The 27,852-nt window shown below is 42.6% G+C and overlaps 2 protein-coding genes across 4 annotated transcripts in view; one reads left to right on the top strand and one right to left on the bottom strand.

Moving 5' to 3' along the window:
* The window catches only part of LOC147033431 (uncharacterized), a 319,898-nt gene that overhangs the window by 117,104 nt on the left and 174,942 nt on the right, over window positions 1-27,852 (top strand). The window lies entirely within an intron of this gene.
* Window positions 1-27,852, bottom strand: part of LOC147033437 (E3 ubiquitin/ISG15 ligase TRIM25-like) — a 73,720-nt gene that overhangs the window by 37,820 nt on the left and 8,048 nt on the right. Inside the window, exons 4-7 of one of the 2 annotated variants that reach the window (XM_085871625.1) lie at window positions 24,610-24,843; window positions 14,520-14,542; window positions 8,074-8,201; window positions 1,574-1,633 (exon numbers count right to left, since the gene is read on the bottom strand). In XM_085871625.1, the coding sequence (XP_085727751.1) occupies window positions 1,574-1,633; window positions 8,074-8,201; window positions 14,520-14,542; window positions 24,610-24,843 (445 nt within the window). The remainder of the gene's footprint in view (window positions 1-1,573; window positions 1,634-8,073; window positions 8,202-14,519; window positions 14,543-24,609; window positions 24,844-27,852) is intronic. The other variant, XM_085871626.1, reaches the window with a different exon arrangement.

Genomic DNA, 27,852 nt, shown 5'->3' with positions numbered 1-27,852 from the left:
TATTTTGAGGTCAAAAGGTCAAAGGTCAACTCAAGGTCAAACTTCTAAAATCATCAATTTGATTTAAAATTAAAAAAAAATCAATGAAAAATAATAGATATTCATCCGATTGACCTGAGCATTGATTATGATTATCAATTTTAATCTTAATGAAATGGACAATTTGATGTATCCATGGCAACCTTTGGAGAGTGGGGTGGATTTTGCAAGTGTCGTGCTCTGCATGACGCCTTTTTCTTGTTTGTTTGTCTATCTGTGTGCACGATATTTCAAAATGTTACAGACAGATTCGGATGAAATTTGGTGGACAGGTTGGGTGTGTGACAAGAACGAACTGATGCGATTTTTGTGACGCTCCAAATCCGGATCCAGATACTAGAATTTTTCAACTGATTCTTCACCATTGAGATACAGGGCCAAAAACTATTTATAACATGATATTTCAAAAAGTTGTGGATGGTTTCAGCCAAAATTTGGTAGACATGTTGGGTGTGCGACAAGGACGACTTAATTAGATTTTTTTGAAGATCTGAATCCGGATCCGGATACGAGAATTATTTAATTTTCAAAGTGATTCTTTACCATTGAGCTATAGGGCCAAAAACGATTATATAGCATAATATTTAAAAAATGTATTGGGCCCGATATGTTCTTGTGAATCAGGCATTGCGTAACGGAGGTATGTGCTCTTATGAGTGCCCTTCTCGCTATTATTATTATTATTATTATTATTATTATTATTATTGTTATATTAATGTCTCCATGATCAAGATAAAAATTTGGTTTGGGGAGCAGCTCACAATGGTCTAGTCTTTTTGAAAGATAACATGGACCTTTAATCTTCACAACCTCCTGGTGCTTACTGGACCATCGTGGTAACTCATTTCAGTTGCTGAAGCTTGTTTGGTTTTTAACTCAGACTAGTCCGCTCCATATTGAGTACAACACCACCTGAGCTACCCTGCAAATCATGAAGAATACAAATTAACCAGGGACAGAATTGTTTTCACACCTGAGGTAGAGTGCATCTATCTACCATTTCAAACAGTGATTTAAGGGTCACGGATGATCTAGTTTATCTTTCACTTATAGGTCAAACACTTTTGGACATCCCATTGAAGGTTTACATTAATTAGAAGATTCTAAAAGATAAAGAAATCCTGAGTGTTTTTGGCTCCTCATCAAGTCCATGTATGGGGGGTGCTCCTGCTGTTTGAACTGTTCTCCCTGAACCTTGCCTGCTGGGCATCAGTGGTCATTGGTGGTACCTTCATGTTTGAATTCAGATATTCATAACTACATCCAGTGTTTTGCCATACTGATGAAAACGGTAGAAGATACAACGCTTGAAACAGAGAAATGATAGCAATCATGACATGGGACAAAGGATGAATGAAAGGAATAAATAAGATAAACAAGAGATGGAGATGGAAAAGTGGAAAGAAGGAAGAGGAGAAACAAAGAAAGAAAGATGCAGATGAGAATTATTTCATTTATCCTCCCTTATCAAACCTCATTCTTCCTCATTTCCACCATGTTTACCACCCTCTCTTCCACCATCCTCTTCACTTACAAAGATGTTTTAGGGTGCTGAACTCCAAGTCTGCAATTTCCACCTGCTTCACCAACTCTTCTGTGGAAATTAATGAACAAACAAACAAATCGTAAAATTAAAATTATTTTGTGATTCTTAAAATATACTTTATCTTATCATCACAAAAGATTGGTCATATTGTCTTGCACTCCTGCAGTTGGTTATGGGATGTCCGGTTTGGTGTTCCGGTGTGCCAATGTTTTTCAAATGCTGAGATCCCAGTTCAAAATCCCATATTATGCCACACTGTGTCCTTTTCCATACATGTCATTTTTGGAAGGAAGCAAGGAGGGGGGAAGGGCATGGAGGAAGCAAAAAGCGAGCATGAGGTGTGATGTCCAACAGAGAAAATGATGTCCAATTTTTTTTCTTTAATCCAATATGGCTGCCATACCATGTGACAAATGATGTCCGAGTTATCAATAAAATATTCTACGTGGGGGGTCCCTGTTGTTGTTTGTCTTTCGGCTGCTCCCGTTAGGGGTCGCCACAGTGGATCATCCGTTATGATCCGCATACTGATTTGGCATAGGTTTTACGCCGGATTCCCTTCCTGATGCAACCCTGGTCGCCTCTTACGACACAGGGTTAAGGATTGGGTTTTGCCATGATTCCAGGCTGCCCTACACCCTCTCATAGCGCGGCCCAGCGCAGAGCTCCCGTCCTCAAGCGATCCTCCAACCCAAGCCTCCGAGTAGCCGGATTACAGGCGCACTCCACTACACCCGGTCTACGTGGGGAGTCCCTCCTATGTTTAAAGTTTTGCATAGATCGGACAAGTGGTTGCAGAGCAAAAAATTTTAAAGTGAAAATATATAGCCGCGGACACACACACACACACACACACACACACGTTTCAAGAGTCTGGCAACCCCGACAGGGCAAGACTAATGATGACAATATTTGAGCGAATTAAAAATCTTGGAACATCTATAAACTAAGAAATACATGAGGTTTGCTCGTTGAAAACACAAAAAGTCAAAATGAACATGATGTTTTATATTTGAGTAGGCATGTGAACCCGTCGCTTCGCTGACGGATTGACTCAAAAGACAAGGTACTTCACAAACATGCTGTTCTACTCACCCTAACATTTGCTTGGAGCAGTTTAACCAACACTTGTAAAGGTTTAAATCACAAGAACAGCGTCGGGGGGAAAAACACCGTTCCTTTTCTACAAAACCACATGCCCCGCCAGACGAAGGCAGAGCGCGCTCACGCTCTACAGCGGAGATTATGTCACACATGGGTGGAGCATAAATATAGATGAAGCAAAACATAAATATACATTTTACATTCAAACTTGGTTACATCACACCTCCACATAAAATGAATGAAAGTAAACGGTTTGAAAATTTTTGAATTTATTTCTCACTCATTATTTTTCATACATCAGATCGCCATAACGCATATTAAGAAAGTTGTTGGTACTTTCTTCATTGGTGAATTATATATTTTATATGAACCTTCACCACCAAAAGTGTATGGAGGTTATGTATTCACTCCTGTTTGTCTGTCTGTTTGTGAGTAGGATATCTGTTTGAAAACGTTACGGATGGATTTGGATGAAATTTGGTGGACAGGTAAGGTGTGTGACGATAACACATCGATTTGATTTTGGTAAAGATCCAGATATTTTATTTTTTAATCCAGAAGATCCAGGTGAAGACACTGTAATTTTTCAGTGTTTCTTCACAATTGAGAAATAGGGCCAAAAACAATATATAGTGCAATGTTAACAAAAAGTTGTGGACGGGTTATGATAAAACTTGGTGGATGAGTTGGTTAGGTGACGGAACAAGCCGATAAGATTTTGATTAAGATCTGGAGGTAGATGCAGCCTATTAGTGGGATACAAAATGTAAACTGTTCCGCATGACGGAGATGTGTGCTCCACTGAGTGCTCTTCCAGTTATTTTACGTTTTGCAGAATGATTATATTTGTAATACTGGGAACCACCAGGTGGCGCTATATGATACACATCTACAAAGATAAAAGAATTGTGGTCTTCCCCCCACCCTGAACTCCTTCCCCCAGATATGCCGCCCAAACAGAAACAATCCATGGTGTATGTACCCCAAGGCAATGTGAAAAAAATTGGTTGGCTTTGGTTCAGTAATTTGTTCGTTTTTGAAGTGTATCTATGAATATATACAATACAACCCGTCGCTTCGCTGATGGGTCAATAATGTAGGGGGGAGGGGGGAGAAAGAGGGAGGGAGAGAGAGAGGAGGGAGGTGTAGGGTGAGAGGGGCAAGAGGAATTTTGGGGGGAGGTGGAGAGATCGACACCTCACCAAACATTGCTATTCACTGTGGGAGGGAGGGTGCGTGACACACACACACACACACACACACACACACACACACACACACACACACACACACACACACACCGGTGGATAGTTCAAGACCTGAGAGGGATTTGTTGCACCTTTTGAAACCCACATATAAAAAAAAACTTCAGCTTGGTCCATGAATCGTGACCCCCTGACCGAAATGAAGGTGGCTACTTTGAGCCCGCCCTGGGAGGACTCCATTCCACATTCTGAACCCCCATATGTAGACAGACACAGACACGGACACACTGCCTTTAATTTATATAGACTATAGATTTACCTTAAACGATTCCACGACCGACACACCACCTCCAATTATTTATTTATTTACCTTAAACGATTCCACGACCGACACACCGCCTCCAATTATTTATTTATTTACCGCAAACTATTCCTGGACGGACATTTTCGACACTTATTCAGTCCGGACGATATCCGATCCTAAAAAGCGAAATAATATTTCGATGATATACTTTAACTAGTTCGTGAAAGTCGATCATGGAAAATCGTCTCGTAATGCATGAAATCGCTCCAAACTCCCTGATTTGAAAAGTATAGTACTTACAAAAGCGATGTACACAACGATTCGTAGCAATGATGAACAGGCATTCGAGTGAAGGCATTAAATCGTATTGCTCAATGAAGCTGGTTCCCTGAAATAAACATTGCAGAAAATCCACTGTTTTGCCTGCTCGTCTGTGTACGTGTCACGTGGTACATTGGTTGGAGGTCCGCGCAAATGTTTTATTATTTTTCAAAAAACGTCTGTTTTTTTATACCAGATTTGCTTTGATTCCCTGAAGAGCCCCTCTGGGCGACAGGACACGTCAGGTGTAGCAGTGAATGCATTAAATCATATAGCTCAATGAAGCTGGTTAATTTTGTTATGTTCCTAAGTTTTTGTTTACTCGATATAATTCTCCAAACAGGAGAAAAAGAGAAGTTTAATGCTTTGGAAATGACACATTTTCTTGTGTATGTATGGAACATAGCCTTGTTTGCTTAATGTAAATAGGTGTATCGGGTGAGTTATAAGACTCGTTATTTCTTTAAATTATCACATTTCACAACAGATTTCGACACTTCTTTAGTCCGGACGATATCCGATCCTAAAAAGTGAAATAATATTTCGACGATATCCTTTAATTAGTCCGTGAGAATAGATCGTGGAACGTCGTCTCATATAATGTATGAAATCGCTCCAAGCTCCTAAATTTGAAAACTATAGCACTTACAAAAGCGATGTACACAACGATTCGTAGCTATGATGAAACACCCCAAGACGCAGACAGCGAGGTGGCCGAGGATCGCTTGATGAAGGGTATTATTAAATGAGGCCATTAATTTTCTTCGAAAGGGGTGTTTTAATGAACCCAAACACACAAATTTCATTCTTGGAGTTTTCTTAGTATGCTTGCAAAGTTTCAGGCTGCTCAGTTTTATAGTTTTGGAGTTATGGAGGAGATACACTGACACAAACACACATTGCCTTTTATTAGTATATATATATATATATATATATATATATATATATATATATATATATATATATATGTATATATGTGTGTGTGTGTGTGTGTGTGTGTGTGTGTGTGTGTGTGTGTGTGTGTGTGTGTGTGTGTGTGTGTGTGTGTGTGTGTGTGTGTGTGTGTGTGTGTGTGTGTATTTATATGTTTCGATTTTTTATTTTAAATATATACCAAAATATTAAAAAATATCCGATAAATTTTATAGGACACCAGGCATCATCGCTTTTTAACCATTGCTTCGCCGACGGATTTATGATAAGACAACATGGTGTATGTACTTCACAAAGATTCTGCTCTATTCACCCTATAATTTGCTCGAGGACATCTTCCCTGTTCTTTGAAGCTCTCTAACATCGCCTGCATCAGCCAGCTTCTTCTTTTTAACTACCACAATTATTCCCATGTTCTTGCATGTTGGCCGGTATGGCTAAATATAGCATAACAATTGTGCATTTTTTGAGGAAAGCACCAAATTTGGCACACTAGTAGCCTAACATATTATGAACAGATTTGGATATTGGGCTATCTCAAATTCAGCCGCCGATGGCTGTGGCAGCCATTTTCCACTGCCATCAAAAATTTTGAGATGGCCCAATATCCAAATCTGTTCATAATATGTTAGGCTACTAGTGTGCCAAATTTGGTGCTTTCCTCACAAAATGCACAATTGTTAAGCTAAGTTTCCCCACTACAAGGGTGGAGAGGGGTAAGGGGAAAGAGTTTGGCTCAAATCTTTCACGAAACAGCTGGCCAGGCCTGACGTTTGACTAAGGTTAGGGAAGGAAGTTGTAATTTGGACAGGGTGCCAGCGATAGCTCGTCTACCCTCGAAGGGCACCATGGGATTTTTTTCAACGAACACCACCTAATGCCAGCAGACAGGACGCCCTGTTTAACATCCATTCAAGGGACGGCAAACGCACGATGATGAATCACCTTGCCCATGAAACACTGGGATGACAATTTATAGCTGGATCAAGATTCAAACCCAGGCGAGACAGCTTAGAGGTGAGTGCGTGTACCTCTAGGTCGCCCTGCCAGCCCCATTTCACCAAGCATCGGGATATTCTGTGCTCTGCTTCACCGATATCACTCCGGGCTACTTTCTCTCTCATTTCAGATACTTGCCTTGGTACTTATATTTCAAATAATTACATAGATGTAAATTTCAGATAATTACGTTTCAGATACTTTCAGATTCAGATACTTACATTTCAAATACTTACCTTCAGATACAGCTACTATTTCAGATACTCAGTATTTTCATTCAAGCCGGTGCTTTGTGACAGCCACCCTCGGCCCTGGAATGCTTCTGGCTTCACACATCGCTCTGTAATAAGCTTCTGTTGCTCGATGAGATGTAACATCTTCCCAGCTACTGTTCTTTGGTAAATAGATCACATCAATATTTTCTTCTTCCTTTGGATTGATTTCAGCAGCCTGATTGCACTGTACCAGCTGAATGGGACAATCCTTGGTGCAAGACAATTGCTCAGTGAAAATATTCCTTTACAAAAAAAATAAATAATAATAATCAGGAAATTAATGTTTCAAGGCTTCGGTGGAGTAATGGTCAGAGCGTCTACTCTAAGTCTGGGAGGTCGGTGCAAACCCCAGCCGAGTCATACCACTTTTAAAAATGGTACGTGCTGCTTCCTCGCTTGATGCTCAGAATTTAAAACGGATAGAACATACTCACTGATGCCTCACCCTGCATGTGAATGCTGGCGACTGCTGAGTGACACAATATGACACACATTTACATCGAGAGAATTGTGGTCTTCCCCACACATTGAACTGCCTCCACCATATATGATACCCAGACAGAAACCATACTTGGTTTCACCTCAATCTCTGCTTTCTACCTTACCTCCAAGCTTTGTGTTATCTGCAAATTTAGGAAGCTGACTCTGAACCCCACTGTCCAAATCGTTGATGTAAATTATGAATAATAATAATAATAATGGTCCTAGTACTGATCCCTGAAGTATCCCACCACTTACACCCTCCCAGCCAGACATCCTCCCACCCACAACCACTCTTTGCTTCCTATCATGAAGCCAGGTTCTAATCCAGTTAGTTACCCACACAGTCACTCTGCAAGCCCACAACTGAGCTAACAACCTCCTTTGTGGTGACGTATCAAATGCCTTCTGAATGTCTAATTACACTACATCCAGTAAACTCCACCCAATCAGAAACTCTCATAGAACTCCAATAATTTGTTAAACATGATACTTGGTACTTTCCAATCCCCTGATACCTCTCCTGACTCCAATGAGCTTTAAAGATATCTGCCAACACCACATGTTTATTTGCTCTGCCACCTCGCTCAATACTCTTGGATGCATATAATCCAGTCCTGGAGCTTTGCCATCCCTTAATCTTTCAAGCTGTTTCTTCACTTCCTCTACTCCAACTTTCATCTCTTCCAAAAGCCCTTGCTCACTCCCAAGATAGATACTCTCATATATTGGTTATTCCCAACCTGTTCCAGTTGTACTTGTCCTGGTTTTATAACTTAGTCTTTGTTGTACCAATCTGATAAACTTCATTTTAAATTTCCAAAATACATTTATTTTCTCTGAATCTTGTCTGATTGAATCACTTACTCTGGATCTCTTTCAGAAGATTGTCATTGAGCTGGATGAGGGAGTCCACATTCTGCTCCTCCACTGGGAAATCCAGCAATCTGGGTGGTGCAGGCTCTGTGGTTGTAAAATGTGACGTGGACTCCAGTCTGGATAGGGAAAAGAGAAGCTTTCAAACAACAAGGAAGTAAAGTGAAGGTAGACAATGAAGATAAGGTAATGAAATAAATAATATAAAAAATTATCCACAAAAATCTTAAGTACATTAAAAACGAATAATTAGAATAAGCTGAAAAAATCATTTTGACCAATGCATTGAAAAATCAACTGTGGAATAATTTTAATTTACATGTAGCCAAAAGGTGAAATGTTGGGGGATCACCCACCTGAAAATAATTTAAAGTTAAAATATGGATATTACTATGATTTAAGATGGAATTGAGGGAAAGCATTGGAGAACAATAAAAAGAGCAATCAGAGATTACAAACCTTCGCCAGGACTCCTTTTGAGTGGTGTATTTTTGTAGGTTTTTGGGTAAATCCAATATGGCTGCCAAACCATGTGACCAATGACATCATATGTGTGAACTTTTGTTCCTCATGGACAGGCAGTCATACGTGTAAAGTTTCACTTCAATCTGTTCAGCTACTTCAGAGAAGAAGATTTTTGAAAGTTTTTTTTAAAAACAAACAGACAATCTGGCTGCCGAATCACGTGACCGATGACATCATGAATTTTTTTTTTTTTTCTGTAGACCATTTTATCCCCAGATAACCCTCAAAATTTTTCATACTGAATGGATGTGGTGTTCTACATATGCAATTATGATGTCATAATGAGGGCACCTATGATGTCATAAAAAATGTCACACTTATTTCCCACGAGGAGTACTTGCTATGTGCAACGTTTCAATTTTTTCCTTGGTGCAGTTTCAGAGATACAGATGTCCAATTTTTTTTCCTGTTTTTCCAATATGGCTGCCACACCACGCGACCTATGACATCATAGTTATCAAGAAAACATTCTACCTGAGTAGTCGCACCAACGCTGAGAATTTCGTCTCAATCCGACAAGCGGTTGCGAAGAAAATCACAAAAGTTCTGTGCGGCCAAACAGACAGACAAACAAAAGGACCCAAATGCAATACCCTCTCTGAATCCTTCGGCGTGGGTAACTAGAGATTTGTTAGCTTAACTTCAGTGGTGAATAAGTAATTGTCAACAAATTTCCTGAATGATGAAGGGCAATCAAGATAATTCTGAATTAATTAAAGAGAATCATCAGGGGTTTGCTTGAATAGAGTTGTTTCACAAAGTTGTTTGAGTTATATGAGCATGTTCATGATTGGGTTCATGAAGAGTGCAGTAGATGTCATATTCCTAGACTTCAGAAGAGAGACTTGATAAAGTACCGCATAAAACAAGCTCAAATGAGCTAAGATCCTCGTCCTCTTAATGATGACGTCCTAAAAAAACGAATATGACGTCATTGTGATGTATCAGGTTTGCGATAAATAATTATCTGTGCTAATGCCAGGCTTGATTCCCGCAAACAAATTTCAAACGGCTTGCCTAGTTTCAGAGATAATGGTATAGGCGATTTCCATTAGCGGCAATATTATGACGTCAACTTTTTTTTCTTGGAAGAATTTCCAAAATCGGAGATGGTTACTGCCTGCGTGTGGGCTTTCTGCACATACATGGCAAGTTTCACGAAGATCCGATGAAAACTCTGGGTTATGAAACAAAAAAGTCCACAAGAACAACAACGTGAGTAAGACTTAGAGATCCTCCACGAGGATCTAAATAAATGGTGAAGGTGGGTCAGCAAAAGTAGAAGATGGAAGATCAGCAGAAGGGGTAATAAGAAGAGTCGGTACAGGAAGTCACATGGTTACGTGGGGTATAATGCGTGGGAAATGGCATTTTTATTGTTGTATTTTTTTATATTTTAAGACATGAAATAGAGGGTATAGTTGAGAGGGATAGAAGGAGGGTGGAGGGAAAAGCGGAGAAAATACAAATAAACACGATCATGCACACAAACGGGAATAAGGGAAGGCCTCAAGGAAACCCCGATATGAAAAGACGACAAAAACTCAACAAGTAGCACAAGCTTTAACACAAGACTGAGCTCAAACACACAGTAAACACAGAGATAATAAAATGACAGTAAAAAAAAACACGGCAAAAACGACCAGAAAAGTTATCTTTGAGAAAGTCGGCAAAGACCCTGAAGAGGAACCGCTGCTGTCACTCAAGAACCGGCAAAAATACAAACAAAGGATCAAACTGCCAGGACAACCGCAAAGGTGCTTGTCAGAGACTGGCTCTTTAGGTGTGGAGTTCCCCCAACGCATTTACTTGGACTAAGGGAGGAACACAAACAAGGCTGTATGTGTGGTGGAACCTGCAGATCTCTCTGGATTGCGTCACTTAGTAAACAGGACAGACATTAGAACTTGTGACATCCCAAAGGGCCAAGAGAACAAATTTAGCAAATGTGAGAAATAACCTCCTGAGGGTTTTCATGACACAGATAGTGATTCCAGTGGTGATGCCTCAGATGATTGGGCCTCTCCCATGTCCTGGGTGGTTCCACAAGTATCTCAAGAGAGAGTTGGAGAAACTGAGGTGCAACATGAAGAATTCCAGGACATCAAGAGTGAAAGATCACTTTAAAAATTATTGGATCTGGATTCGGATCTTCGCCAAAATCGAACCAATTATTTGCTGTGACATACTCAACCCGCTCACCAAGTTTTGTCCGAATCTGTCCGTCAACTTTTTGAGATATCGTGCTATATGTCATTTTAGCTAGCCCCTACTCACTCAATGGTGATGAATCACATTAAAAAATTCTCAGATCCAGATTCGGATATTCGCTAAAATCGAATCAATTCTTCCTTGTCATATGTCCAAGCTTTCCACCAAACTTTGTCAAAATCCGTCCATAACTTCTTTGGATATTTTATTCACAAACAAACAGACAGACAGACAGACAGACAAGGGTGAAAACATAACCACCATCCACGTTTGGTGGTGGAGGTAATAATTAGGACTGTCAGAGCAACCACACATGGCGCTGAACTTGTCAATCGGTTAAAACAAGTCGGACGTATGCTAACACAGGGGGCTACGGTTAGCAGATTCAAACAAGTTTTCTTTAATATCGTTGTGAATTCTTGCCCGCCGGCGTGCGAACGACCGCGTCTCGCCCACCGAACGGACAATCCAGTCGCGGCTTTCCGGATCAATGCCGGAAACCAGCCACGGGTGTGTTTTTAAGCACACCACAGCCTAGTCAATATTCCACCCGCGCGCGACAAGGTCAATCGCCGAATTGTCGATATACCTAATTATTCGTGTGGGCAGACTACCGAGAGACTGGACCTCAACGGGGCCGCTGGGAAACGAGCCGCTTAAGCAGCTCACTCCGTTTTGGGATAACCGAGCGGGGTGTTATCGCGAGCCCCGTTGGACCCGATCACTTTACCGGCTATTTAAAAAACAACTATATTCCGAGGGCAATATGGCAGTTCAATCAAGGGAAAGGACGCAACGAACGGGATACATTTAAACAAGCACATTTATTTAACACACAACACATATGCAGTCATATAGCAATCAATGCAAAACAAACATGCAGTTATTTAAAGCAAACGCGGGTAAGGGACAAAACACGAGCAAGACAAAGAGCTACGACCATCTATTTATTATGTACATGCACTTAACAATTCTACTTCGCGGACAAGGCGCCACAACGTTCATTCCAAAGCAAAGAAAAACCCCAGGACAGACGAAGGGCAGACTGGACCCCTTGGGGTCTTTATTGACACGGAGCAGTGTAGACCGCAGTGGCTCCGCGAGACTGGGCTGGCTACCTTCACCTCACTGGGGCGACACGCAACGTCCCGTCTCCACGGCCCACGGTAAGGCATGGCTTGGCAGGCCACGTGCCTTGGCTACACTGTGCTCTCTCCTCCTTTACACACGCCTCCACAACCTCCCACAGCTGACGACTCAGAGAGCGACCGCGAGTAAGAGAGCGACTGACCAACCGACAGAGAGAGAGCGACCATGACCTGCAGACCTCCAGACTTTCCGACCTCCAGACCTCCAGACTTTCTGACCGCAGACAGAGAGACTCAGGAGAGAGACTCTCTCACCACCTCACCAACCGCCAACTCAGACCTCGACCGTGCGTTCAGCGCACTCTTTTATAACCACGGCGCCCCCCCCCTTTCTCAGCGCGCAGGGGGGGGAATTCCAGGAGAGATCGGCTCGGCTCTTTTGGTTTGATAACTGCCTCCCCGCGTCTCTTCCGCACGTGTTTTTCGTTGGGGGGGGGGGGGGTGTGGCCGTCGTCCGTTCTCTCCCGACGAATGTCAGGCTTCTCGCAACCCTGCTGAGGTGGCAACGTGGTGGTGATTACTGTAGCTGTTGTAATGGTCGCGTGGCTGGCGTTATGTGGTGGTCATGAGGGTGGTGTGGTTGGGCGTTTGTGGTTAAGGTGGTTGTGTGAAGGCGGTTGATGAGAGCGATGTTGGTGGGGGAGGTGGTGGTTGTGAAGCGGTTGGTCCAAAATAACGATAGTAAAAGAAAAACGGCTAACTCAAAGATCACAGCCCTGATCACACGAATAAAGCCCTTAGACATCGGTGGGGAAATCTATCTGAACACAGACTTATCGGCATAACTGATCTAAGGACCCATATGGTGCTCTGTGAATTTCCACAGCCGTAACAATATCATAAAACGACACCAAATAGGATTAGTGAAATACAATACGAATTGTCAAAACATTATTAACAAGATATTTATATAAATACGTTATTTTAAAAAAAAAAAAAATGTATATGCTCATATATTTCAAACCCATTTCACTGGTTGCTTGGAGACAAGGAAGCATGTAAAAAAGAACAGCTCGGATGAGCTAAGATCCTCGTCCTCTTAATGATGACGTCATAAAAACGAATATGACTTCAGTGTGATGTATCAGGTTTGGGATAAATTATCTGTGCTAATGCTCGACTTGATTCCAGGAAACAAAATTCAAGCAGCTTGCCTAGTTTCGGAGATAATGGTACAGGCGATTTCCATTAGCGGCGATATTATGACGTCAACTTTTTTTTCTAGGAAGAATTTCAAAATCGGAGATGGTTACTGCCTGCGCATAGGCTTTCTGCATATACATGGCAAGTTTCACGAAGATCCGATGAAAACTCTGGGTTGTGAAACAAAAAATGTTAAAAAATAGGAATGACGTCATAAAAATTGATATGACATCATAGTGATGTATCTCTGCTAATTCATGCGGTCATTCATCTCTGCTAATGCCCTGTTTGATTCCCGCAAACAGAATTCAAAAAGCTTGCCTTGTTTGAGATAATATTTTAGGCGATTTCCATTAGCGGAGATATTTTGACGTCATAACTTTTTTTTCTTGGAGGAATTTTCAAAATCAGAGATGGTTACTGTCTGCGCAGGGTATTTTTTTCATATATACGCCAAGTTTCAGGAAGTTTCGATGAAAACTGTACGCTGTGAAACAAAAAAGTCCACAAGAACAACAACGTGAGTAAGACTTCAAGATCCTCCACGAGGATCTAAAAAAAAAAAAAAACCTTTCATAAATAACTGAATATTTGAATAACAGTTTGATCCAGAGGTGAGTGGGGTGGTCAGGATTGTTGGTATATGTGTTATATTTAAGGTAAGAGGTTCATGATTTAATGTATTATCATATAATAGAATGTGTGATGGAAGTTATAAACATGTGACAATAAATTAAATCCTCTAGCGAATAAAGTTTGAATAATGATGTTGCATTGATGGATTGACTGACTGCCTGGACGTAACTGAGTTTGCGGATCTCCTGATGTAGGTAATCTAGTGATGTGGATCCATGACCGAGGTTGTGGATCCACTGTTTGGAGAGGTTCTGGGCTAAAATAAAAATTCAAAACCTCGAGGTTGCCCATCTGTTGATCAGTGCGGTCAGGAAACCATTCAATTGCTTCTGGGTTAAGGTTCTTACTTTTGATAAGGGAACTATGTTTTGAGGTTTACAACTTCAATCAAGTTGAATATCGGATGTTGTGGAAGTCACATCATTTACAGCAATCCTTTAAATTATATAAGTATGTACATTGTATTTTAGGAATAGCTCCGATACTGTACAATTGATGAAGCGTGTGTGTGTGTGTGTGTCACAACACTGAATGTAAAAGTACCAGGAGGAATGCAGCTGGGAATAAAAGTGCACAATGTGGCTCAAATTGTACATATCATTTTTTTTCAACATTAAGAGAAATAAATCATCGTGGGAACAAGATGGGGGTATTTTTGTTGATTTCTTTCAACAGTTGAAGTGCAGTTAAGTGGTGTGTTTAAAACAACCACTTTGTGTTTGTAATATGAAAGGGGCACGATAAAGCATCTGAAGGACACTTTGGTGGTCTTACCTGTACAGCAAATCCTTGTAGCCCTAAAAAGGTAAGAAATAAACAAAGATCGGCATCAGATAAACAAGTACAAAGAACCAGATGCAGGAGGGGGACATCCGGTCCATTATACCCACCCATTCCCCACAATATCCATGTAACCCCTCGATATTCAATGCTACTAGGTACCTCCCCAACTCCAGTTTAAACCCTTCCACCTTTTAAGCTGCCGCCGCTGCACCAGGTAGACGTTCCATGCATTAACTATCCTCTGTGTGAAACACACGTTTCCTTGTTGTCGCAACTCTCCTCTTATTCACTTTCAAGCAATGGCTCGTGTTCCTCTCGCTGTATATTCTGATGAAAAGCTGTTTCGTACATATTTCCTCTATACCCTTCATTATCACAAACATTGATATATCAGGTCGCCCTGTAATCGCCTTTTTGTAATGAATAAAGTCCAGTCTCCTTCACCCCTTCCTGAGAGCTATGTCCAGCTCATCCAGGAATCAATCTACTTGCTGTGCACTGGATATCTGGATCTCTTCACCAGTTTGAATTAAATTTATATCTATTCAGCCTCTGAGTTATTTTTCTGTCTTGCAAATTTTTCACCAACTAAAACCTGTTACCCTTTTAAAAGAACGTACCCAAAATTCAAGAAACAGAACTAAATGTACTTCATGTGAAATTTCAGCTTTCAATCACAGAGAGCAGTGAATCATATGAAACTAGAACGACACTCGTTAGAGCAAATTTTTTTTCTGTAAGGCTCACTTGGCTGCACCTGGATGGGTTTGAGGGTGATGGAGTAGGAGCTGAAACCCAAATCATATCCAAGTTCCTCATGATGACTCCATCTTTGCTCTTTACTTCTTTGGGTTCTTTGTTGGTCTTCCATTTCATAATGGATTTATATACATTTCATTAAAAAAAAACATTCAATGCAATATGTATTTAAATATTTCCTGCATGAAAAATTGGGGAATGTTTGCCTTAGGGTTTTGTATGAATTCCCAATCTTGGGTGTTGCAAAATGTGCTTGGACTTGTCTCGAAATGCTTCACCTTCTAAGGATGTGCAATATGCTACCCTGGAGGCTGCTTGTCTTGCACGTTGATCCTCAACCCGAGCTTGTGTCTGCTTGGTAGTCTCAGCTGACCCAGAGGCTACTTGTATTTCACGTTGATCCTCAACCCGAGCTTGTGTCTGCTTGGTAGTCTCAGCTGACCCAGAGGCTACTTGTCTTGCACGTTGATCCTCAACCCGAGCTTGTGTCTGCTCTATCATCTTAGCAGACCCAGAGGCTACTTGTCTTGCATGTTGATCCTCAAGCCGAGCCTGTGTCTGCTTTTCAGTCTCAAGTGACTTGTTTACTGCCATTCTCTTTGTATATGATTTGTTTCTGCCCATCAGGATTCTTTTTTGGTGGCATGTGCTGATATTTATAATTATATTTCTTAAAATAAACGTTTCCTTGGGAGTTTCAGAAGTGCTCTGACAGGCATCTGACCATGCCGATCTCAGTGACGCAGTAGATTAAAGTTTAAAAAGCACCCGAAGGATCGTACAGAGATGGAGAGGATTAGAGGTAGGGGAGAAATGTACCAAGGGAATACACAGTTTCTGTTATTAGCTTGAATACGTGATATGACCTCAACATATGATCTATATAATACATATTACTCCATCACGGCAGTGTGTAAACAGCACACATGCTCGAGGCCTGAACATGAAGGTGTTATAATGAACCTGTGTAAAGCAATCTTTTTAATAACAGGCACACATGTAAACACTATGATAATTAAATTTGTGTTGTTGACAACAAATCACTGCAACCTCAACATACGATGTTCATAATACATATTACTTGATCACTTCCAGGAAAAAAAAATTCAGGCAATGTATGAGCACAAGATCCGATTGAGGCCAGAAGGCCAATTATCTGGTTTTCTAAAAAAAATTTCAATTAAAAAAAAAATCCAAACACAGCCCTTGACCTTCCTTGGGAGGAGAGAAGCGGCCAAGCAACGTATTGTTGAACTGGTTCCTGCTGGGTGTGAATGCATAAACGAACAAACACACAAACAAACAAACAAACAAACTTTCTTCTTTGTATATTAGATGACCAATTATACTCAAAATCACACACATTGTTGTGGGAATCATGTTGGCCAATCGGTGCAGATGCGCAAGATCCGGATCATGGGCCTATGTACTCCTATACCGAGCTCAATTTGGATTGCCCTGGGCTGATCAAGCGACACACCCATGTAACTTGTCTCCCTGGGATTGTGGTCAGAATTAAGTCCCAAGCAGTGGGTTTTAGCAGGCGACGAGATGAATCTGATAATGGCGTCAAGCACGCAAAACCCAGTTATCCTCTAAAATGATTTAATAGCCAGCATGGCTATTTTCAACCAGTGATCGATATAGTGCGCCGAATACCTCGGAGTTGAGTTTGTCTTAAATGGAGAAGGGAGAGGGAAGAATAACAGAAAGACCAATAATTACACAATGTTATTTACAATAAAAGAAATACGTGACTTGGGGATTCGTAAAAATGGAAGATCCTTAACTGCCTATTTAAGGCCTCAGTCACACCACAGAAGAAAGATCATGGCGAAATGAACAAGACAGGAATACCCAATTGCAGCCTGTACAGGTACTGTGAGCCAAAGAGGGTGGCCACTGAACCAGGGGTGTCCAGAGGCAGGCAAAGGGGAGTGGGTGTAGAAATGAACACTTTTTATTTTTTTTTTTTTAGCAATCAGATCTGCCGCTAATGTCAATTCCGCAATTTAAAATTTTGAAATTCGGTTCAGGTTAAGAGATTCTCGAGCTTATCGCATTTCAGCTGTAATGATTCTCAACGCCCATGGAGTTGTATTTGCACATTATTTGATATTTGATACACCCATGGGAAAGTCACGGGCATAGAAATGTTTGACATTTGGACATCTTGAGTTAGATGTTACACATAATCTTCCAAAAATGGGTGCTGGCAATTCATCAGATCGAGAAATGATGTATAATGTATGCAATTTATTCACGTCACATCATACGTGACTACATGTCCATGCACACATGTTAAATAAAGTTCGTGTATAAATCCCAGATATCTGGAATGGCTGTGTTTGGAGCAAAGCCAAATTGCAACTTCGGATATTGTCTTGGAAGTTGCGATATTTTCCATCATTACCTTGATAAAGTTGTTGCAGTCGAGTCGGTATGCAAAATAGTGGAGGTAATTGGATTTTCTCCTTGGAACAACAAAGTGTAAACCCATCTACAGTTCCTGTTGATTCATTTGTGAAATGTTTCGCAAAACAGTACATGCATGGTGAGGTCATAGGAACGCAATTATGCTCTTGGAGAGCATAACGAGATACTATGTTCGATTCATTATATGCCTGGTGTTGGCTTAATGGTTAGGGTGTTGGATTTGGGATCCCAGGGTCCTGATTTCAAATCCTGCTTGGCTGTTGAATTAATACCAGGTGGGGATGACTCAGCCTGTCATTCATCCTTCCAAGGTCAGTGAAATGAGTATCAGCTTGCTGGGATGATTGATCCATTTGAGTATTCTGTGTTGGAGTGGTGACCCATCTCGGATTGTGCCCATTAGCCCAGGAGACTGCTTAGGCAACACCAACACTGCACAGAGCATGGTCCCAATGGATTTGGATTTTTTGTCCGATTCATTATGGATGCTGTTGTATATGTTTGCTGAGCACCCATTACCCTCCAAAGTCTTTGATGCTCAGCATTCTGCGCAAGGCGGTGTTGAAGTTAATCAGCCATCACATTCCCCCATATCATTCTTTTTCTTGCTCCATCTTGTGCATCTTTCTGTTGAAGTTCATCAGCCATCTCATTCTCCTGCCTCATTCTTTCTATTGCTGCATCCTGTGCAAGTCTGTGTTGAAGTTGATCAGCCATCTCATTGTCCCACCTCATTCGTTTTTTTTATTTCTGCTTCCCGGGCAGGTAAGTATGATGACAGACATCAGCTGTTTCATTCTGTTCCCTCATTCTTTTATTCATTTTTGAAATCAGGTCAGGTCAGGTCAGGTATGGGAGCATGTGCCAGAACAGCGCGTCGCTGCGTCCACTTTCTGCCGGTACTCCAGGGACCTCCGTCTGGCCATCCCCCAGGCAGATGCCAGGCCCATCCCCATCTCCTTGAGATGATGGTCAACCTGCTGCAACCACGAGGCACGTGGTCGGCCCATTGGCCTCCTCCACTCACGAGACTCCCCCACTGAGAGAATCTGGTGAGCAGGATCAGCGTCAGGAAAACGAGCCACATGTCCATACAGCCGCAACTGATGCTCACGGACTATGCAGGTAACAAATCTCATCCGAGTCTCTCTCAGCAACCGCTCGTTGGACACAAAAATCCGACCAGCAATAGCCAAGGATTCTCCGAAGAGACCTGGTACCAAAGGAATTGGTCTTCATCTCAGATCCTTGGTCAGAGTCCAAGTCTCGCATCCATAGAGCAAGACTGGAAGTACCAAGGACCTGAAGAATCGGACTTTCGGCCTCCCGCACAGGTACCGGCAGCGCCACACCCCATGATCCAGTGAATCCATGACTCCCCAGGCCCGACCCAGACGTCTATTGACCTCTGACTCATACCCAGCAGAGACATGAATATCACTGCCAAGGTAAGTGAATCTCTCCACGACCTCAACATCCTCACCACAAACGGACACAGACAGGACAGCAGCATCCAAGATGTCACCAAAAGACTGGATCTTAGTTTTGACCCAAGAAACCCGTAATCCCAGCAGCTCCGACTCCTCATTCAGCATCTCGAGGGCCCCAAAAGGATGTCTAAAGTCTCCGCAAAGATGACTGCATCATCTGCAAAATCAAGGTCCAAGATTTTGACATTCCCAAACGATGCACCGAAGCTTGATCTCCCCGACATCCTCCCTAAAATCCAGTCCATAAAAGTGCTGAAAAGTGTGGGGGCCAGTACACATCCCTGACGAACTCCAGTAACAACTGGAAATAAGTCAGAGATGGTACCACCACACTTCACAGCACTCTCAGTACCAGAGTAGAGTTCAGACATCAGATAGATCAGTTTTGGTGGCACCCCACGAAGACCAAGAATCCTCCAGAGGACATCCCGATTCACTGAATCGAACGCTTTACAGAGATCAACATAGGCTGCAAGCAGCCCCTGCCAAAACTCTCGTCTGCGTTCGGTGAGGACACAAAGAGAAAGGATACGGTCAATCATTCACCTCTTTGGTGTAAAGCCTGACTGCTCTGGACGCTGGTGCTCAAGCAGATGGTGGAAAACCCTTTCAAGAATTATCCGAGCAAAGACCTTGCCCGGCACTGAGAGCAGTGTCACCCCTCGGTAGTTGTTGCAATCTTGGCGATCACCCTTCCCTTTCCAGAGAGGAACAACAAGGCCCCTCTTCCAATCAGTTGGAATGATGCCTGTGTTCCAGGCAGAGCACAAAACTGTATGCAACGACACGAGTGCAGCATTTCCACCAGCCTTGAGAAGTTCGGCATGGATGCCACAGATCCCTGGAGCTTTACCGTGTTTCAACCGGTTCACCGCAGCCCGTGTTTCCACAAGCGAAGGTGGACCACAGTTGATTCGAGGGTCAGCAACAGGGATTGTAACACCCCTGACGTCCAACTCGACAGCTGGGGGATCAGCCTGGTACAACCGCTCAAAGTAACCGGCCCAGCGGGCCTTCACTTCAGACTCCTCTGTCAAGAGCCTACCACTCTCTGCTCCAACTGCAGTGCTCCGAGGGATGGGCTTGGATGAACGCAATGCGCGAATTCCCCTGCAAGTGAGACGAGAATCACCTGTCCACAGGTGATGCTCTACCCCTCACAGATTCCTCGCACATAGGCCTCCTTGTCCACCCTCAGTGCACGTACAGTTTTACGCCTCAGCTCTCTAAACAGCTCAGCTCTGCCATTCAGCCTGGCCCTGTGACTCTGATCAATGGTATCCAGTGTCCCTTGAGAGACAAAATCCTTCTTTGCCCTGCGGTGAGCTCCAAGGCATCCACCGGCAAGATCAAGGACAGTGGTCTTGAAGGCGCTCCACAACTCTTCAGGACCCCCCAAAGCACCCAGACCCCCAAGTGTCCACTCAGCCTGTTTGCAAACTCCTCAGCGACTCTCTCATCCCTGAACTTGCCAACATCCAGCCTAGGCTGGGATGGTACCATTCTCCAGGATTTAAGGTGCAGCTTTAGAGTTGTATACAAATATATATTTATATATACAAATATATATATACAAATACAAATATACAAATATATATAGAGTATACAAATATATATATATATATATATATATATATATATATATATATATATATATATATATATATATATATATATATATATATATATATATATATATATATACATATATATACATATATATATATATATATATATATATATATATATATATATATATATATATATATACTAGCATATACCTGTGCTCCGCACGGAGTTGAATGGGTGGCAAAAGGTGGATGAAGCATAATAGTTGATGTTATGGGAAGCTGGGGAGGGTGTCATTAGGGATGTGATGCACTATGGTTGCCTGTCCTTAGTTTTCTAAAGGACCTCCCTGTAGATGACATTTTGGGTGAGTGTCTTGTTGCTGAATAGTCCTTGTGAGGAATTATTGTCCACTTTGATAGATATATAGGAGTAACCTCTTGCACGTGAAAATGCAACATATAGTTGGCCATGGGAGAACACAGGGGCTGGGAGGTATATTCCGAGTTTGTCAAATGTTTGGCCCTGGGATTTGTTTATGGTCATCGAGTATGCGAGTCTGACTGGAAATTGCATCCTCTGCAGTGTGACTGGAAGGTTGGCGTCTGATGGGGCAAGTTTAACATGATATAGGCCTAGCCCGAGACTGAACAGGAGCAGTGGAGGGTGACCGAGATTCAGATGGCAATTTCAATGAACGGCACTTTTTGGCGCACATCCGACGATCGAACACCGCATGGATGCTTTAATTTGAAGATCACACACGCAAGACACAACACAGGTAATGATGGCGGTTGATATTGACAATTAATGTAATGAACGGCAGTTGTTTGGGTGCATCCGACAATCGAACACCTCTTGAATATGAACAGTTAACACGCACGCATTCAAGGTACAGAATCTATTGGATTTTGGAGGAGATACGTCAAATTACACGCAGACGCTAACAGAAATTATATATATATATATATATATATATATATATATATACATATATATATATATATATATATATATATATTGTTGTGGGCCCGTGGTTGGGGAGAGAAGACCACGAAGGGGGGGGGGGGTAAGCTACCTCAGGTTCCCGCCAGACTCTCCAGAATCACATGCCTTCACACATGGATAACTCAGTGACACGGCGGGTCGCTAATCGACCATGAACGCCAACAACTTAACCACGTGACTAAGGGTCCTCCGTTTAATGGAAACCAGTTACCGAAAATGGTCACGTGATCTCATTACCAGGGGACACACCTTCGGTATGCCTGGATCACCTTACAGGATCAGATGCAGCTGAACGCAGCTGCCAAGGACGTACCGGCTTTAAAACAAATTGTTAGGGGATAACGTCCTGGCAAGGCTAGGATACGGACCATGCTGGACCAATGAAGGAAAAGATGAAAACAAACTGGGAACATTTCTATATAAAGCATTTATTTACAATTAGGTGAGGAAAGGTATGTTGCACAGTAAATGGGGTTTATTATTATGTATAGCAGAGATAGCAAGGAATTTGTGGGGTGTGACAAAAGGCAAGCAATTTACAAAAGCAGAAACAGAGCAGACTCATCCCATTATATCTTCTACAATCTTAACTTCTGCTATGACAGGTGCCATTACACAAACACACACACACACACACACACACACACACACACACACACACACACACACACACACACACACCCAGTGAAGATTAGATAGCCAGAAGGAAGGAGAGCAGATGAGGACTAACTTCCTCGTAATACCTGTCGTGGTCGGCCGACCGCGTAACCCAGTATGCTTTGGGGGATGCTCTGCTTGAGCGATCCCACCTTAAGAGTCAGTACATTATCTCCTGCTTAATCACTTTGCTGGAGCAAGTGGAAAGGTGTGCTCCGCACTGGTTTTTTCCTTCTCGTTTAGTAACGTCTCGTTTAGTTTTCCTTCTCGTTTAGTAACGTCTCGTTTAGTTTTCCGTCTCGTTTAGTTTTCCTTCTTCTCGTTGAGTGTAACCTCACTTCTTCCAGAAGAACGTCTGTCACACACCAACCCTGAGTGTAGATGCAGCGACAGCAGACAACGAGGTGCAGTGAAGAGAGGGCGGAGCAGAGAGTTGGAGAAATGGGTGAGGCAGGCAGGCGGAGATGTGGGCAAGGCAGGCAGGCAAGGAAGTGCAGAAGGCGTGAGAGAGAGGGAGAGAGAGGAAAAGAGAGGGAGAGAGAGAGAGAGGGGGAGAGAGAGAGAGAGGGAGAGAGAAAGAGAGAAAGAGAGAAAGAGAGAAAGAGAGAAAGAGAGAGAGAGAGAGAGAGAGAGAGAGAGAGAGAGAGAGAGAGAGAGAGAGAGAGAGAGAGAGAGAGAGAGAGAGAGAGAGAGAGAGAGAGAGAGAGAGAGGATGGCTTCGCGATCCGCCTTTTATAAGCCCTGGGCAGAGGGTGGGGTGATGACCCAAAGCGACATGCCATCATCCAAATCGTGCTTTCCTATTAGGTCGCGGCCCTGCCCTGTCAGGCTCCTGGTGCCAGAAGCGGTCTCATTCACACAACCGTCGTGACACAGCCCTGGCCGCCATGCCTTGCACCGAACTCCCAGGCCGTGTTCTGGCGATTGGACGAGGGTCGTTTCAGTCCCACATGCCTGTTCGGGGCACTCCCGGCAAGCTGCGGTTGGTGCTGTTAATGTGCTTGGCCCATCCCCACGCCAAGCGGCCTGGGCCGTGCAGCACACTTCTGCTTGGTGGCAAACTGTATCGATATGGAGGTGCAAGGAGGCACGTGATTCTTTTTCCCATGTGTGGGAATGTTGGTGGTCGAGGTGGTGAGCTTTTGATGAGTGAAGGTTGAACAAGGTGAGACACCGTTGTAAATTGGCATGCAGATGTGAATGAATGGGCACGCAATGCGCGCGCTTGTTCATGTGGTTATTCTCTCATCAGGCTCCGCAGGTGTCTGTTATCATGTACGTGTGCCTGCTTCGATTTGTATCATGGATAAAAGGAAAGGGTTGGATGGAAATCAGGATTGAAAAGAAGATAGAGATATAATTATTAGACCGAGCTATGAGACCCATGCAACGCACTTCGTCCCGTTAACCCACGAGACATGAGGGGAAGGTGTGACTGCACGAAGACTAACAAAATAACTGCCTGGGGATCACTGTATGTTGGGTGCCATTGCCTTCGAGGCATGCAATTTTGCAGAACCACAACATATATATATATATATATATATATATATATATATATATATATATATATATATATATATATATATATATATATATACTTGTGGGGTATGTTTACACATTGTGTAAATTATATTGCGTAATCATAAGAAATGTGCTTCCCAATTGTCTCGGATCACTCACCTGTATTTGATTTTTCATTTAGTCGTTTTCATTTTTATTTTCTCATTTGTTTATATTTTCCTTTATGGATGCTTTGCGACGGTTCTGTGATTTTTTTTTTCCTGGTGTATCAGCTTTGATGCTCATTGGCACACAAAATTACCATGCTTCCTCGTTGTCTCAGGTCGCACACCTGCATTTTTTTTCATTTATTTATATTTTCAGTCATGGATGTTGCCTGATGATTCTCTGGTTTTTCCTGGTGTACAGGCTTCAATGTCCATCGGCATGCAAAATTTCAGCTTTCTACATTACCCGGAAGGTACCGATCTTTAATATTAGTCAGTGAGTCAATGAGTCAGTCAGTCAATGATTTGAAAGAGCTTTAGATATTAGGTATAATTAAAACCAAAGCCTCAAGATGCTATGATTAATTAAGTCCTGCTAAAGTGAAACTTTACTTTTTTCTCTTTTATCCATCTGTACATAATAAGCCTCACCTCCAGAAATGAAACGGCCTCCAGCTCCCCGAGTGATGATTTCAGGGTGGATTCTTTTTCACAGAGAGAATCCATCTCTTTTTGCAAATTCTCCCTCTGATGTTCAAGGTGAGAAAGCTTCTGTCTCTGTCTCTCACCGAGCCACCTCTTCATCCGATGTACCTTTTCATCCACAGCTCGATACATCTCTCTTCTCTTCTGCTCCAGTCTTTCCTCTTTCTCTCTGCCTGACACCTGGAGAAAATAATTTTGGTTAACAAAAGTTTCACAAAAACTACAGAAGTTAAAAAAAAAAAAGAAATCACAAGCTCCTTCAGAGGGTCAATAAATTGATTTAAGAATTTAAAGGAAAAACTAAAGTGCGAATGGAAACACTTGCGGCTGCAATGCTGATCAGTTCCACCAAACCACTGGGAATTTTTACACTTCCCACTTCCCAAGTCCAGACTGATGTTGCCGAGAGCATTTTTGGCATTACTGAATTAAAGAGTGCGAGTATGAATGCAAGTTGACGGAAAACATGTCGGCTTTTTTTTTTTTTTCACTGGATCAAATCTCGGTGTTATACACAGGTTGACTCGTGCATGAACATCCTCGAGCTGTTGCACTTGCTGTTTTTGTCCCGAGATTGGTCTCGACCTGGGCCAAACTCAACCCTGCTCCGGAACAGGGGTGAGATTTTTAAAGTGGGGGTTTAACTCTCACCACTGGGCCAAATAGTGGGGCAACTTAGCTAAATATAGCATAACAATTGTGCATTTTTATGAGGAAAGCACCAAATTTGGCACACTAGTAGCCTATCATATTATGAACAGATTTGGATATTGGGCCATCTCAATATCCAAATCTGTTCATAATATGTTAGGCTTACTAGTGTGCCACATTTGGTGCTTTCCTCATAAAAATGCACAATTGTTATGCTAAGTTGCCACACTAAAAGTATAGTGTGAAAAAAATAGGGGTTGAGTTTGTGCCAGGTGCTGCAAGCAGTAGGTGAGTCATCCTGATTTAACATAACATGATTCGGCGCACAAAGGTCAACATTAAAGCACGGTTTATCTGTGGATTTTCATTCTGCATTGTTCCCTTTCCTTTTGCATGCGTAATTTTGTTGTTTTTTTTATCTTAACTTATCCGTTGTAACTGAAATATTTGTTGAAAACGCTGGTGTTGAAAACATGCCTAAAAGGAGGAAGGTGGAGAGAGATCCATGTGGCGGGGCGAAGAAGTGAAGAAGCTGCTGGCAGTGTGGGGGTGATGCTGAGACTAAAAAAAAACAGGATTGATTTTGTGCCTAAAACAGCATGCGTTTCCAGCCTTTGCAACCTTTAGCTTCCTGTGCAGACAAAAGGACAAAAACTATCCAAACCTCCATCAGGAAACCCCATTGAACCAAAGCTCAAGCATATTCACATACCATGAAACTAAAGGCAAAATGATGCTGCTGTACTACTCCCGCTCCTCGTGCATTGATTGAATGGAAGGTCCAAACAAATTACAATGGTGTAGAGAAGAGATGTAGAATGTCTATGTAAAAAAAAAAAACAGTCGCAGCAAAGATAAATCGTCAAGAAGCCAAATGTACTCTAATAAATATCGTGCTGGGAGTGGACATCACGCCCGGAGCGAATCCTATACAACGGTCAGGGTATTGTTGCAGTAGGTATTAAGTTTGTTGATCAGTGGGAGGGTTGGCTTTAGCATTGCTTCAATATAGCTGGCTTCAAGCGATCTGTGGAGACTGTGTCATAACTACCGTTAATAACGGGTGCGAAGGTATTCTCGGAGGATTGCAGAACTTTGTATGGCCTGTTATATGGTTGCTGCAAGGGTTTCCGGACAGCGTGACACCATATTAATATGTAGGTGCATTAATAAAATTCCTGGGGAATAAAAACTTAGGGTGACAGAGGTGTATGTAATGCAGTGTGACCATTCCTCAATTTCATAAATGCCAAGGTGAGCCAATGAAGAAAGCCAAGAATTCACAAGGTTTCGGAAAAGCGATGATAATAGAAAACCTATACGCCGAGAAAACCTCTAGAAAACCGAGACGCCAAGGTGAACAACGAATAGCCAAGATGTTGTGAAAAAAGCCAAGGAGTGGTCACACTGATGTAATGATGTGGCCCGGAGGCCCTGCATAACCAAACAAAGTTGGCTGGAAAAGTTGATGGTGTCGGGCAAGTGCCATTGGATGCTGAGAAGAATGTTCCTGGGAGATGAGGCAGTGCACCGTACACTAGCTCTGCAGTGGAGCAGCCAAGGGCACTTTTTCGAACAACCTGTGCATACCAAGGAAGACCATAGGTATGATATCCGTCCAGTGCATGAAGTTGTCATGCGCTTTCAGGGAAGACTTGAGTTGACAGTGCAAATGCTCCACCATACCATTTGCTGACGGATGGTAAGTAGTTGGATCGCACATGGTTGGCACCCAGGAGTTGAGTCAGTTGACGAAACAGGGCCGATTCGACAATCCGTAGTGGTGGTTGATGGAACACCAAAACGTGGGATCTAGGTGTGCACAAAGGCCCTGGTACTGGTAGGTGCAGTGATGTCAGCTTTCGGTGAAGCCGCTGTCCAACAGGTGAGGTGGTCACTACAAGTCAGTAAATAGCAGTGCCCATTTGAAGGTGGTGGGGGACCAATAAGATCCAAGCGGTCTCTGTCAAAACTCCTATCAAGTGTTGAAAAGCTACCGAGTGGTGTGACAGTATGATGTTGGACCTTGGAGCATTGACATTGAAGATACTGCTTGGCCTAATGGTGCACATCAGCATTGATGCATACCAATCTAATGGGGTACACAAATGAGGCGAACCTGGAGCGTAGCGTGAAAACACTGAATGTGTGGAGTGGGGTAACGGTCTGGAACAGTCGCGTTGTTTAAGAAACAGTAATCCCCACAAGGACGTCAATCCGTAGGTGTCATTTTGGGTACCATGTGCAGTGGTGAAGCCCAACTGCTGGACGATGGTCTGATGATCTCACATTAATCCCACAACTCCTGGCAGGTGATACATAATTTCTCAGGTACTAGTCAGCAAGCACACGAAGAAACAGGGGGTCCCATTACATGATCTCGATGTGACGCGTGATCTGGTGTTACATAGCATGGAGCTCCAGGACGAGTTTCTTTAGGTCTGCATTTTCAGATTGTATGCCGTAGCTTTGTGACATGCTGTGGTGGAGCCGTCACATTAGCGACCGTCGGTGTAACAGTGTCAATGAGATGATCAG

The sequence above is a fragment of the Eptatretus burgeri genome, chromosome 2, assembly GCF_056783735.1.
Source record: "Eptatretus burgeri isolate ZD-2024b chromosome 2, Ebu_testis_v1, whole genome shotgun sequence".
In the NCBI taxonomy this organism is placed as follows: Eukaryota; Metazoa; Chordata; class Myxini; order Myxiniformes; family Myxinidae; genus Eptatretus; species Eptatretus burgeri.
The sequence above is the reverse complement of the archived record's forward strand: the minus strand, read 5'-3'. Positions and strand labels throughout refer to the sequence as shown.